At 34.3% G+C, this 16,163-nt stretch overlaps 1 protein-coding gene across 5 annotated transcripts in view; it reads right to left on the bottom strand.

Moving 5' to 3' along the window:
• The window catches only part of PMS1 (PMS1 homolog 1, mismatch repair system component), an 85,353-nt gene that overhangs the window by 55,886 nt on the left and 13,304 nt on the right, over nt 1–16,163 (bottom strand). For 4 of the 5 annotated variants that reach the window (XR_009008983.1, XM_007171473.2, XM_007171475.2 and 1 more), the window contains 2 exons: nt 11,708–11,810; nt 4,599–4,762 (listed from right to left, as the gene is read on the bottom strand). Coding sequence is in view for 4 of the 5 variants with exons in the window: in XM_007171473.2 (XP_007171535.1) it covers nt 4,599–4,762; nt 11,708–11,810 (267 nt within the window). In the remaining variant the exon portion in view is untranslated. Of the gene's footprint in view, nt 1–3,657; nt 4,386–4,598; nt 4,763–11,707; nt 11,811–16,163 lie in introns of those variants that run through there. The other variant, XM_028163807.2, reaches the window with a different exon arrangement.

Genomic DNA, 16,163 nt, shown 5'->3' with positions numbered 1-16,163 from the left:
TTTGTGGTATATATATACAATGGAATATTACTTGGCCATAAAAAAGAATAAAATAATGGCATTTGCAGCAACGTGGATGGATCTAGAGATTATCGTACCATTAAGTGAAGTAAGCCAGACAGAGAAAGACAAATATCATGCAATATCATTTATATATGGAATCAAAAAAAAAAAAGATACAAATGACCTTATATACAGAACAGAAATAGACCCCACAGACATAGAAAACAAACTTTTGGTTACCAAAGGAGGAAGGGGGGGAAGAGGAATAAATTAGGCATTTGGGATTAACATATATACACTACTATATATAAAAGAGATAACCAACAAGGACTTACTGTATACCACAGGGAGCTAGACTCAACATTTTTTTTTTTGTTTTAATTTATTTTATTGAAGTATAGTTGATTTACAATGCTGTGTTAATTTCTGCTGTACAACAAAGTGATTCAGTTATATATATATATATTCTTTTCCATTATGGTTTACTACAGGATACTGAACACAGTTCCCTGTGCTATACAGTAAGACCTTGCTGTTTATCCATTCTATACATAATAATTTGCATCTGCTAATCCCAGACTTCCAATCCCTCCCTCGCCCACCCCCTCTTCCTAGGCAACTACAAGTTTGTTCTCTGTATCTGTGAGTTTGTTTCTGTTTCGTAGATAAGTTCATTTGTGTCATATTTTAGATTCTACATATAAGTTATATTATGCAGTATTTGCCTTACTCTTTCTGACTTACTTCACTTAGTATGATAATCTCTATGGCATTATTTCATTCTTTTTTATGGTTGTATACTCAAAATTTTGTAATGCTAAGTGAGCATTAAGAGGAATACAGATATAAGCAAGATGCAGCCCTTCCTTCCACAAGAGGCTGTTGGGACGGGGAGAGAGAATGCAAATCATTTCCAACAAAGCAAAAGTGACATAATAGAATATGCAGAAAATGCTATGGAAAAAGCTACATAATAACTAAGTCTTGCTGGCGGATAGGGGAAGACTTCAAAGACTTTTTTAACAGTGTGAGCAAACATCAAAATTAGAAATCAACTAAACTAAAATTTGACTTATATATGTCCCTTATCTTTTCTATATAATATTTCACAGAAGTTAAAAGTAAAAGAAGTTAATATAACAAAGAAGAAAAATGAGAACCATTAAAAAAATTATCATTAATTTGCAAATAAAAACAAATAAACAAACAACCAATCATGATTGATAATGAGCCCCAAGCTAACCTTAAAGTATATCTGAAGGAACATCCACCTTCACTAATTAAAAAAGAAATAAAAACAAACCACCCAAACTTTCAAGGTTATAACTGGAAGAATATATTCTTCAGAAGGAAGGGGCATTTGAACCATAGTCCTGGACTGGAATTTCTCTTTGATTATACTGCCTCCACAACACTGGCTGGGATGGGCTGGGGGAGGGGTGACCCTTTAATACTGGTCCAGTTATGGGCAAAGGACTTTTCCTTGATTCCTCACAGCACAGGTGAAACAAAACTGGGACATTAAAAAATACATGAGTAAAAGGCTAAAAGATGCAAAGTAGAATGAAATGAACAAAGGGAATACCATGAATGTAGGGGATACAGATTATAAACTACCACTTATTTATCTTTAGTTTATAATCTAATAAATGTGTCCCTTCTTTCTCATTCTTGGTCATCATTCTTCCAGACTTCAAAAATAAATAAATTGATCCCAATAAGCCTTAACATTCATGTCACATGGAGGTGGGATAGGTAGAAAGCCATTCCTTAAATTACTTCTCTCTCTCTTTTGTAAGAGACAGATCAGACCTTCTTATGTCAATAATATCCAATTCAGCTTTTGCAATACCAGCAGGACTCTAATTATCAAGACAGGATTAAATTCAAAACAATTTTTAAAAATACAAATGATATTTTAAGCAAAGGAAAATCACGAAAATCAACAAGTATGAAGTATGAAAGTACCCCTTATCTGAAATCACATATTTACCATTATGTTCTAAACTAGTGGTCTATAAAATTACTCATGTACATATGAAAGAGCTAATACTACCAAGTGGGTTTCAGATATCACCACACTGAGAAACACTTCTAATTCTGGGAAACAGCTACTTTATAAATGAAAATATATGTAGCAGGATCTCACAGGGATTCAGTTACAAAACAAAAGTTGAAGACTGTAGTGCTCATCTAAGAAATGGCTCTAGCATTTCTCCAAACAAAATCTACTTTAAATAAAGTCACTGAATCCACTTGTAAATTATTTCTCTTTGGCTGTCTCATTATTCAATATGCTTTCAAGGAACATGGTGATGAAAGAAGAAAAATACCTCTTTCTAACATAACCATACTGGCAAGAACATCAACATTATCAGTATTCAAAGAATGTCTTGGCAGGTTAAACCTTCATAAAAAGAAGGAACACTATCTAATCCAAGATGTCAAAATAGCAATAGTACTTCTCATATTATGTGCAATATGATTGTTTGCTTCTAATGTAGAAAAAAATTTCAAAAAAAGAAGAGACAACAATATTGCCATGTTTAAATTTTAAGCTAAGGCAAAAAATTCTTCAGAAAAGCACATAAAGGATGACAAACATAAGCATGTTTATAAGAGCAGAGCAGGACTCAATGTTCAAAGAGATTTATGATAATGTATCAATGCTATTTTAGGACGTTTAACAATATAACATTTGAGGCACAACAGCACTATTAATAAATAGAAGAGTGAAAAAATAATTTATACTAAAAGAAAAAAGCTTGAAAATATAATTGAGTCCATGATTTCCTTGTGTAATAATAGCTAATACTTAATTTTACTATAAGACTTTTGATAATCTTACATTACTTGCACGGTATAACACTCTCCAGGATTTGAACTGCATCTGAAATTACTGAAGGCCACCAAGAGACCTGTGTTTGCTCCGTATAAGTTCAGATATGGTGTCTTCCAAAAGTTATAAAATACAGTGTATTAAAAAATACTACTTTCCATTTTCAAAAGAAAATGCCTATACTGATGATCTTACACAGGTTGGGATAATAATATAAACTTATTCAAAGCTTAGAAGATATATATTTGACTTTAAATACACATCTCCATTACACAGGGCGATAATATTCTTCTGTTTTCTCTTAAAACTTTTCTCTTTGGTTGTAGTCACTTTTCTTTTATAAAAATGTAGCTCCTGTCTTCATGTTTTACCTTTTTCCATTTGTTTTCCCTTCCTGATCACTGTTTCTTCTGCCCTTGATATTTTCTTAACTTGGTTAATTCAACTTTTAATGACTAAATGTCCTTTGGATCAAGAGGTCATCGGGTTATTTATATTAACAGGATGAGTCTCTATCTATCAACATCCTGAGGAATCCTAGCATGATAGAGCTGGAGGGGATCTCAAGGTATCATTTGGTTGAGCTCTATGCTAGCAGGAACAGGTGGCTGACTATTCTTAATGTTTTTCTTTATTTTTTTAAGATGACCAAAGATTTTGATCATAAATATTCCACCATAATTTGGTTTAATATGGAATCTTCTTAATAACAAGTAAAAAGACATGGAGTGGAAAGAAAACTGGATGAAAAAGGGTTCTGACCTCAGTAGTATTACTTACTGTAAAACAGAAAACAATTCCTTAGATCATTCTGAGCTTCAAGTTCCCCATACAAATAGATAAGGCTGTCTAACTCACAAGGTCATTGTAAGTGCTCTGAAACCTGGAAAAGAACTACACAAATGTAATGTAGTATTAAAATGGGAAGACAAAACAGTAGAGTGTGAAGAACCTATACTCTGTAGGCAGGTAAAGTTTTGAACCCCATCTCAACAATTTACCAGCTGTGCAACACCGAGCAGAGTATCAAACCTCTCTGAGTTCAGAGGACAACTGCAAATTGATATAATGTCTACCTCATTTGGCTGTTGGTGTGGATTATAGGAGTTTCACGCACCTAGTATAGGCCCTGGCATTGCATACACCCTTAATAAATGTTAACTCTCTACTCCCCATCAGGTTTCCAAAACTTCTGCTGTGTGGTTCTACTCTCCTTACATTAAATATTTTGAAGTGCACGTGTGGAATTTTATGAAAAACATAACAATCAGAAGATATGTAAACCTTTCTTTCCCCTAAGATTCATCAAGCAACAAGAGGAATTCCTTATCAGCCCTGCTTTGAAAAATGGAAAGAAATGAGGTAGAGTTTCCTTTAAAAACTTAACAAAAAACTCTTCCAAAGAAGAAACAGCTTAGAATAGAAGGTGGAAAATGTTACTAAATTGTGAACTCTTTAAAGGAAAAGAACAAGTCTTACTCATCTTCATATTTAGGAAGCAAACATTTCTTGGATGGAAGAGTCTCTTGGTAGAATCACCTATCTTAGAAATTAAGAAATAAAAGGTTCAATCAGATTTCATATAGATATGAAGTAACAAAGTAAAGATGCTCTTTAAACAATAAAGAAAAAGCGAAACAAATGACAAATTTTGAAAGAAGACTCTTTACATATCTAACTGATTTAGATAAAATACATTGTCCCTTTATTATATCATATACCAAAAAAATCCTGTAGAAAGTACAATAATGCTTACCTTGTTATGTACAAAAACAATCCTTACATCAGGTTTAAGTATACCATAGTTTATGAGGAGATCCTGGACCTTTTTTATTTCCTCTTTACATTTTTTAGCAGTTGAGTAAAATTGCTTTCTTACGGGTAGATTCTTAAACAATCGTAAAGCAGTTACAGTTGTACCTGTTGGCAGATAAGAGGAAAGCATATTTAGATGTGGAAGGAACTTCACAGATCTTCAAATCCACATACAATCAGTAATTAATCCCTTTTATCACTGAAGGCCAGTCCTCTTCAAACTCTGGGAACACAAAGAAGGCTCAACCTTGCAAGCTATTCTGATCCCTTGCTAGGCTCTCCTATTTGTAACAGGTCTGACCTGCTAAGTATGATCTCTTCTATGTGATCTAAACAAGAATAATCTTATTTCTACCACTGCAGAGAAACATGGGCTTACTAGAATGTACAGTATCTTAAGAAATCTGCTGATATTCAAACTACCTGGTGATGATGCTTATTCTGCACTTTAAAATATATAGGTGGTATAAGGCTAACAGCATATGTGATAACCTTAATTATTCAATTAAAAATTCTTATCTGATGCTCAACATCGTTAATTATCAGAGAAATGTAAATCAAAGCTACAAGGAGGTATCACCTCACACTGGTCAGAATGGCCATCATTAAAAAGTCTACAAATAATAAATACTAGAGAGGGTATGGAGAAAAAAGAACCCTCTTACACTGTTGGTGGGAATGTAAATTGGTACAGTCACTATGGAAAACAGTATGGAGGTTCCTTAAAAAAAAGTTACCATATGATCCGGCAATCCCACTCCTGGACATATATCTGGAGAAAATTCTAATTCAGAAAGAAACATGCACCCCAATGTTCACAGCAGCACTACTGACAATAGCCAAAACATGGAAGCAGTCTAAATGTCCATCGACACATGAATGGATAAAAAAGATGTGGTATACGTATACAGCAGACTATTACTCAGCCATAAAATAGAAAGAAATAATGCCATTTGCAGCAACATGGACAGACCTAGAGATTATCACACGAAGTGAAAAAAGTCAGACAGAGAAAGTCAAATAAAGTATGATATCACTTATACGTGGAATTTAAAATATGATATAAATGAACTTATTTACAAAACAGAAACAGACTCATAGACATAGAAAACAAATTTATGGTTACCAAAGGAGAAAGGGCAGGAGGGAGGGATAAATTAGGAGTTTGGAATTAGCAGATACAAACTACTATATATAAAACACGTAAACAACAAGGTCCTACTGTATAGCACAGGGAACTACATTCAATATCTTATAATAACCTATAATGGAAAAAATATGAAAAATAATATATATGTAAAACTGAATCACTTTGCTGTACACCAGAAACTAACACAACATTGTAAATCAACTATACTTCAAGTAAAAATAAATTCTTATCTGAAATAATATCTAATTGCCTGGTTTAATTTACCTCACCTCCTGAACAACAACAAATATACAAAACACAGGATAATCTAACAAAAGGTTTTTTTTAACTTTGAACTTATTTAACTAAAAAGTTGAGGGGTGGGATCAAGATAGCAGAGAAAGAGGATACAGAGCTCACTTCCCCCCTCTAACACATCAAAAATACATCTACTTGTAGAGCAATTCTTACTGAAAACAAACTGGAGACTGTCATTAAGACTCTTATACAACCAAAGGTGTAAGAAAGATGCACATGAAATCGAGCAGGAGGGGAAGAGAAGCAAGTCTGTGTAATCCCCCTCCTCTTCTTGGAGGGGGCACAGAAACGGAGGGAGTACACAGGCTCAGAGATCCTCCCTGAGCAGTGAGCGGTTTGAACCACTTATTGGGTGCCCCATCCCTGGGGTCCAACACCAGGAAGATGAGTCGCTTTAGGTGGTTTGAAAACCAGCAGGATTGACTGTGGGCTACAAGAAACCTAGACTCCACTCATGAAGGGCACACACATGCTTGCTTACTCCTGAAATAAGGCAGAGGAAGCAGATTAAAACTGCCCAGGTCTCTGGCCTGTTTCCCACTACCACCCCAGCACACACCTCGGACAAGCTGAGCATCCACTCTGGCCTGGGCAGACCATCTTTTCCTCTAAATTCTTTAACAGTAGTTTTAAAAGTTCTTGTCCCTAATTCAAACATCTGCGAGTTTGCTTATATCACCTATTTTTTTCTCTTGACTATGAACCCCACTTTCCTTTCTTCATGTCTCTCAATACTTTTATTTTCATCAGACATAATATATAAAAGAACAATAGATATTGAAATAGATATTTCCCCCCAGTGAAGGTACTGCATCTTCTCATCAAACAGCTAGAGTGAAGAATAGATCTCTTCAATATATAATTAGAGGAGTTCATCTGGGTTGGAGCTGAGTTGCCCCTTTATTTAGTTCCAGTTCACTTCTGGTTTCAAATGTCTTGAGGATGGAATCAGGTCTCTCTCTGCCTCTAGCAAGGCTTTGGGATCTAAGTACTGTAAGACTTTAAGATATTTCTCTCTCTAGCTCAGTCCCAACTTTCTTCACCACTGCTTACCTAGCAAAAGTCCTGATGAGATTTGGCTTCTTGGGTGAACTAGCTCTGTTTTTGAGGATCCTATCCTCCAATCTGTCATGTCAGCTCACATGTGGCTAATAAAGTTCAACTGGTTTCTCCTAGGGCCATAAAAGATCCCTTGTCTATAGCAGGCTTGCTCCTTTGCATGCCTATGCCTCCAGGCTCAGTTAATGCTCTCAGGGATACAAGTAGCCACCAATCTCTTTGTGCCTAGGTGCACCTAGGAAGGGTCATCTTCCTCTTGAACTTGGTTCATTTAATTTCTTTGTGACACAGTTCTCCAATGAGTTTTTAAAAATACAAGTTTTTAAATTATGTGTTTTCCCCCCTCATTGTTACACAGAGAGCAATGGTCTCCTGAAATCTTCTAGAGCCATCATTCTTCTCTTATTGAAAGGTTATGCTCCCACCCCTCCTTACTACCATCTTCAAACTCAAATGTTATCTTTTCTGAAAAATTCGCTCACCTTCCTCTAGGCAGCTGGTGGCTTCTTTTTACTGTCATTGCCTATTTACTCATCTGTGTTTTCCACTAGTCTGTGAATTCCCTTCACTCACCTGTGTTCTCCACTAGCCTGTGCAAATATAATGACATATACTGTAGCTGTGGACAGATGGTGGGAAGGAAGGTAGGCAGAAATCAGTAGGGCAAAATATGTTTATGAAAAGATGTATGTTGGCTTTTAAATATAAGTCTGCATCAAAGACCACACTGTACCTAATCCATATCTTAACTGATAAATCATTGCTTCAACAGCTAAAACTATTTTCTCTGAACAAACTGAGAATTACCAGTAAGCCAAGAATTATATATATGTTCAAATAAAACTTAATGATGGAAAACTTTGCTGATTCCAAATGAAATGTATATCCTTAAAAAAAGTACCAAGTAATACTGGCCAATAGGGAGGAGGCCCTAGTATACTATCATATTTTACAAGAGAACTGCTCAGCTCTCTAACTTTAGCACATTCTATAAACACCAGAATTAAACTGCAGTCTGTAATATGCTCCCTGTTATATTTTTACATGACCCTATGTTATGCCATTTATAAAAGCAGCTATTTATATTCCTAATGTAAAGAGGTATGGTTGCTTGACTATATCAGAGTTTTCTTAAACTATTTAATGAATAAAGTTCCATTCTCAACATGAAAAAAAAATCCTTCAACACATGCACAATCACACATAGCAGGGATTTACAAAGAACATGATGCTTTACTCTAATAACAGAGTAGGGAAAGGATATACCCTGATCACAGTACTTTAAATATACTACTTTTGATATCTGAGAAATTCCTAAGGCAGAAGTACTAGGAGGTGTTAAAAGAATTTGTCCAGGAGGGTAAATCAACTTAGAAAGCTTAATGCTGATTATCTAGGTTAAAGAGAATAGAAGCGATGACAGAAAAAAGATATGGCCAAAACAAATAATTTAGTCAGAGTTCTTGGTAAAAGAATTTAAAAGCTAGAAGTTTATTTTTACATTTCTTGTTAATTTTAAAAACGTCTTAGAACTGAACAGAAGGGTAATTTAAAATGACATTCTATTAAACACATAAATCATTTAAAATGATTAAATTAATCCATAAAACAAATACCTACATCTGGAAAAACCAGAACTGGAATCTCTAGCAAAACTATTCTTAAACATTTTAAAACATGTTTTAAAGGGGTAATGAATTTTCCAATGCCTAAGAAAGATTTTGTTGTAAGTTGTCCCTGCACCTACAGTTAGGCTATCTACAGGTGTCATCATCCTATCAGATGATATGAGGAGTAACTGTTAAGCAAGTATATTCACACCACAGCAGAAATCAATCTACAAGAACCCTAAATGCACAGGTATTAATTAGGATGGTTGTACTGTAGTTTTATCTTACACAGAAAATATTTAAATGACAGGTGGTGAAATGTGAGTCTGTGATTCAATCACTCAAAAACTATCAGCACTAAGGCAATATAAATGTAAAAGACTTTTGAAAGTGCTTGTGGATTTTTATATGTCTGCATAGACCAATAAGAAACGAAGAGTTTGACTTTTTGTTGTTTTCCTAGGCAACCGGCTGTAATTGGGGAAAAAAAGTGAGTTATGAAAGGCAGTAACTGGTTTTGCAAATGTTGACCTTCTAAGTGGGTAGTTTCTTAAGATAAAAGGAATATGCTAAAGAAAATAAGGTTCATTTACTGACTGTAGAAATTTCTAAATATGCTTATGTGGTCAAACTAAAGTAGAGAAGACTCACGTCAGCAAGAAAATAAAATCAATAAGCGAATGGGCAAAGATCAGAAGGATTCCACATTTAAGGATTGTTATTTCATAGTTCCCATGGAGATGAATACAGAAAAGCATGAGAAGTGTGAGTGATGCAGAGCCACTGGCCATCCAGATTAGACTGGCTACTACCAAGATAAAAATAAATACAATTAAGTTTTATAAGGTGACTAGATTACTTCAAAGTACTCCATAGGTTAGCCACTCAAATATCTCCTAATGGTTTCTTAATCTAAACACCCAAGAACTGGGGTCAGAGCATTTCTGAATAGGGACAATATTAAAAAATGTCTTCTCCTTGTCTTTATCTTCAGTACATAAAAAAGAATCACAATCTATTACTTTTAATTAAAACATGTACAATATAATACATCAAATTAAATCACTATTAGACTTGAGCTCATTTTTATTAACTGAATAAATGAGAAAAAAGTGTGTTTTCTTAAGAGTTCCTATTAACTCTTTATGTAGATGCAAAAATAATTCTTAATGGGCAAAAGTAATCAGTAACTAATTTGAGGATTTATAAAATAAGAGAAAGAATGAGAAAATTTGGTATCAGTATTAAGATACAAGAAAATAAATTTCAATGAAGACAAACAGAAGTCATTTGAAAAAAAATAAATCCAATAATTTAACATGAAAACTGGAGGGAAGAAATCACAGAAAAAAATATAGTGCTTTGACAGGGAGATCAGCTCGGTGTTTTGTGACCACCTAGAGGGGTGGGATAGGAGGGGTGGGATAGGGAGGGTGGGAGGGAGACGCAAGAGGAAGGGGATATGGATATAAGTATATGTATAGCTGATTCACTTTGTTATACAGCAGAAACTAACACAACAATGTAAAGCAATTATACTCCAATAAAGATGTTTAAAAATATATATATATATAGTGCTTTGATAAATTACAACGAGGAACCCAAAAATTTTAAATGAACTTACAACAAAATTGGAAGGACAAATAACAAAAACAAACCCCCAACAACAACAGAAGTCCCTTTTCAGATCTAATAATTCTTTTGCACATGACTCTAAACAGGGCATATCTTTAATATTCTCTCAAATTTATAGATCCCATTACCAGAAGTTAGTAGCATGAAAAAGATTAGAGGAAATATGTGAAACTCAAGCCTGAAGAGATTATTTTTCTTGAGAAGTAAATAAGAAGTGGAGGAACTTACAAATAATAAGATGTCAATTAAAACGTACTAAAATTACATAAGTGTATAAAACACTAGAGAACTAAATTACAGGACCTCCCTGGCAGTCCCGTGGTTAAGACTCTGTGCTTCCAATGCAGGGGGTGTAGGTTCAATCCATGGTTGGGGAACTAAGATCCCACAGGCCGTGTGGCGTGTGTGGCCAAAAAAATTAATAAATAAATACAAAATTTTAAAAAGTTAAAAAAAATGTAAAAAAAAAAGAACTAAATTACAAATAGAATATTATACTTATATATGATATAAATTATAATATATTTATTTGCTTCAAATAATATAGAAAGGAAGGAAGTGGCCGAGAGTATTAGATGAAACATTAGCAATGAGTTGATAACTACTGAAACTGAGTGATGGGTACTCCATTCCAGGGGTCCTCAACTCCCAGGCCGTGGACCACTACCAGTCCATGGCCTACGAGGAACCAGGCCGCACAGCAGGAAGTGAGTGGCGGGCGGGCGAGCGAGCAAAGTGTCATCTGCCGCTCCCCATCGCTTGCGTTCACCACCACCCCCACCCATGTCTGTGAAAAAACTGTCTTCCACAAAACCAGTCCCTGGTGCCAAAAACATTGGGGACCGCTGCTCTATTCTATCTACTTGTACATATGTTTGAAGTTTTCCATAAACAGGTATATTTTAAATTAATTATTTAATCATAATATCTTGATAGGATGGTTTATTATCATGATTACTAAATCAATAATGTTTCAGGCATTTAAAGAAAATATTATCCTTCATATATAAAGAAGACACTAGTGATCCAGTAATAGTAAAACAACTGCTCTTAAGAGTTTTACAGAATAACTAACCCATATTGTTGCTCAAAGTCTTTCACACAGTTCCTCTTGAGGACAACTCTACGTATTTAAAAGATTAGCAGGTAAAGTAAGGCTGAATGTTCACTTGGAAGTTAACCAGCCTTTATCAGAAACAAACCCAAAGCAATACATTTGAATTTAAGGAGTAAACAATTTTTTTAAAACAAACAATTAAGACAGAAAAGGCAAAGAATGCTACAAAGCTTCTCTCTTACCTTGACCAAGATGTGATGGTTTTTGAGAAATTATGTGGCCACTGCCATCTAAAACATACTGGGTGCTAAAATTATCAGCAGCTGTCCTTGTTGTAATTAAAACCTGGAATAAGAAAAACTCTAATAAAATTATGATTTTAGTTATTGCAGTGGGCTTATTATAAAATTAGATTTAAAATAATAATTACACATTTCCTTGATTGATAGAAGTTTTACTTAATAAGGTCTTACAACCATTTCTCTTGAAATATTCCTTAGAGTTACATTAATAAGCAATAGGCTAGCTTACATTTTCTATGTTGCAAATTACCGATTTTTATTTCAAATATTTTACTTTAAAACACACACAAATCAGTATACTTGAAATGGCTATTGTATTGTATGTATTAAGTGACTTACATCTGTAAAATCAAATCAACTGCATTAGGGAAGCTTGCTTTTTAACAGACAATTTCCATAAATTTGTTGGCAAAGTGAAAAATCCTTTTGTAAAGTGATCATTCCCTCCTTCCTTTATATTCTGATAAAACTGCACTTCTCTATTTCAAGTTAATGGTTCAAAAGAATAAAAATAAATAAATTATACATATATGTATATTTATGGGCAGTTTTTTCTTAAACCCAAGCTTAGAACTCACTGTTTTAAATGTAAAATTTTTATTAATTAAAAAAACTAGCATTAAAACATGTAAGAAAGGATTCCATTCAGCATGAAAATATTTCCTAAGATGTTACAGTCATAGAAATATAAATTTTAAGAATGTCTGAACTCTTCTGAGCCATCCTCACCCTCAGCTTTCTATTTACCTACTTTGTGAGATTACTAGAAGAGTACATGCTATAACAGTAGTAAAACATTCCATTATCAGAAAATACCATAGGTGGGGAGTGGGAATGCTGGCAAAAAAAAAGCAGGGTGGATTCAGAAAAGGGTAGCCTCCTCACATTTCTAGTGAGTAATGTTGATCCAAAAGTGGGAGCAATCTTTCTCAGCCATCCATGAACTCAGCAGAGCTATCTTAAAATAAATCTATATAATTTAGAAAGAAGCCACAAATATACAGCTCCACTGTTGGAACTCATCCAGGTCCAGTTGGGTCTACATTTGATGGTTCTGTCACCAAGCCCTAACCATGCCCTAATCTCTGGTAGACCAGATGGCTCTGTGGAACATGTGGGTACCATGAGGGAAAACCAGAGTCACCACAAAAAAATTTGGTTTCTCTAGCTTACAGTACTAGTAGAGTCTATTAGGTTCTGTCTAAGGGTGAGGTCCATAAAATCCTTATTAGAGGCTCATTGCTGCAGGCTGCTATTTCTGTCAAAACTGTTCCCTCAAAGAGTTGTACCTGAAACAAAGTTGTGAGCCTCTGTATACACTTAAGTGATTATTCTACTTCTTCTAAAAATATATTCCATGGCTCAAAAGTTGTATTTTAAAAGTTTTCCTGATAACCAATCTCAATCTTCCCACGTACATCCCAACTCTATTGTGTCCAATAGTGATTTCCCCTAGTAGTTTGTTTAAAACAAAGAAGACAGAAATTGCTAGAGATTTTCTTTCCTGTTTCTAATTTAATTACTCTATGATTGTCCCTTTAAAAACAATTCTACATTTAACCAACTACTTCTCCAAAATGCCAAGGTCAACTGAATTCTATTTCTATTCTCCAAAGAGCTAGCCACCTGACCTAAAGCTGGTGTCACTGAGCAAAGGCAGCCCTGAAACTCTGAGTTCTAGTACTAACTCTGCCAGTGGCTTGCTAGATGGTCCTGAATAAATGATTACACTATCATTTTAAGAGGACGGTGATGATAAGATGAAGATGATGCTAATACTTTATAAGGTTACATGGGTTTTTGTGTTAACTACTTAAGAGCATTCTACAGATATTAACGTGTTCATCCTTTAAACACATTAGTGAATAATAAATATACTCCAGCCAAGATGAATAAACTGAAGTGCTAAAAAACAAAATAGGACCTTAGTGGTCATAATGTAACATTTATGTTATAGTAAAAAAAAAGAGAACACAATATTGTTTTCCAATGTCAAAATTTAAAAAACTAGAATGTTTAGGGTACTATGAAATTTATTTAGATAGGAAATCCTTTGCAATTCACTTCAAAAGACAGTGAAGGATAACACGCCTAAGCACGTTTCACAAATTCATGAAATACAGTGTGTTCCTCAAAGGAAGGAATTGTATTTCAAGAGTTCATTTCATCATATGACCCTGTGTCCTGGGCAGGAAACCTTTTTTTGGACGAGGCACAGGTTCAGAATGTGTTAGCTGTGAAGCAGCTAACACATTCCAATCTGTAGTAACTCCACCATCAGGAGCATCTCCAATATTACAAATTATTACTGGTGCTTCCTACTAGAGACATTGAGGAACTGTGGCAGTGAATGAATCTAGTGGTGTCAAGGAAAGAAATAAATTTATTTTAAAGAATTTTTAAATGAGAGGTTTATTTTAAAAGAAGTTTTAGAAGTCCTTAGAGGTTATATTAGTTATCAGTTATTAAAAACTGACTGTCTGGTCCAGTTACTGAGTTTCAAGAAATTATAGTACTATTACAAAGTTAAAATTACATAAAAGCATTTAAACTTTAGATAAGCACAATTTTTCTCAATGTTTTAGAAAGAAAGTAAATTGAAAAGCTTAGGATGTATCCTAGCAATTCATGAGAAAAAAATATCCTCTCTTGACAAAAATTCAATGAAGATAATCATATTAAAGTTTTGTGGGTTTTTTTGTTTTGTTTTGGCTGACTTTTGGACAAATACTTTGGCACAAAAACACGAATCTGAAAACTAAGGTAAATGGTCCTCAGGATTCAGCTAAAATATGGACTGTGTATGGATCACTGAAATGTCTTTTTCTTTCTCTGTGTGAGTATGCCTGCCTGCCTGTGCATAACTGTATACTATGATTTCAGAGCCTTCCTCCAGATAGTCCACTGAGGGGGACTAGCAACAGGGAGATCTTGGCCCTGGCTTTTCTCCTTTCAGCAGAGTTTTATTATTTGTGAGAAGGCTGCATTTATTTAGGAAGCAGGATATACCAAGTGTTTCAAAAATCCTGTGCCTATTCTAATTAAAGCCCTACCACAATGGCTCTAAAGGACACAGCAGGTATCCTACACTGTGGAACAGGAAGCAGGAAACAGCAGAATGAACCTAGAGGCTTCCCTCTACTACTCTTTTACAGCTATGTGGAACCACAGATAAGGGCATCCCAACTCCCATCTTCAAAACAGAATGACTTAGCTTCTCATTCTGCCCCCCTTAAGCCATGGAGGTTTAATGTAACATAAAACAAAAACAAATCTATACATCCCTTATCATCGCATCACAAAATGTATAATGAACTTGATAGATCAAAATAACACACAGCACATTATAACCACTTTAAAAAATTTGGATGAATGAATCAATAAACATGAGTTTTATGCAAGAGGATGGCTGGCAACTCTTCTAATTCTTCCCAGGGAAAAACAAGAGAAAAAAAGTGAACTTAAGCTACAGAATAAAGACCATTGGTGAGAATTAGAAGGAATTTACCTAGGAATGGCGGTTAAATTTTAGAAAGGATTTCCTGAAAATGTTGAGGAGTCTGCATAAACTTTGAAAGTTAAGGTGAAATACTGCTTACCAACAAGAGAATGAGCAAGCCTGATGACGCCATCACCTTATGTGATACAGACGCATGCTACTTTTCACATTCAAGTCCAGAATAAAAATAACTTTCATCTGCATGGCACATGACCATATTCTAGATACTTTAATACATATTATTTCATTTAACTCTCAAATCATTATCTGCACTTTATAGATTAAAAAAAAAATTGGCTCTCGGAAAAGTCAACCTGTTTTATGCCTTTGGCCAACTCTCTTATTTAAACTCTTGGAAATGATAATTAGGCTTCTGAATCTTCGTCCAGAGTGTGTTCTAATTTGAAGAAAACAAAACATATCAAAACTGTTCGGTATTCCTCTGAAAACTGAGATGTAATTTAGCCTCCATTTAAAATCTATTTCAAAAAACTTATGAGTTTCTCATATATTTCCTTGGAGAAAAAAAGATCATTTTTAACATAATGTATACAAAATATCAGCCTAAAAGGAAATAAAATCTTTTATTGTGTGTTTTATTATGTAACAGGAAGAATATATACAGTCTTCTTAAAAAATTTTATGAACAGGTCAAAACAGGATTTTCACTATCTCTAGCTCATTCTAGTCAGTATGCTTAGTAATTAGTATCAGGAATTTAACACTGAAGACTGACAAATATCCCAAAATTATTGCTCCACAAACAACAATAAATTTCAAGAGAAGTTATGCTTGATGATACAATTTTTAAAAAATCGTATCAATTTGTTTCAGGCACTGACACCTTCATCACAGATTATGGAAGCAGTAATTCCAGTTTTAAATACCAATAGATCA

Source organism: Balaenoptera acutorostrata, chromosome 8 (assembly GCF_949987535.1).
Source record: "Balaenoptera acutorostrata chromosome 8, mBalAcu1.1, whole genome shotgun sequence".
Taxonomy (NCBI): domain Eukaryota; kingdom Metazoa; phylum Chordata; class Mammalia; order Artiodactyla; family Balaenopteridae; genus Balaenoptera; species Balaenoptera acutorostrata.
The sequence above is the reverse complement of the archived record's forward strand: the minus strand, read 5'-3'. Positions and strand labels throughout refer to the sequence as shown.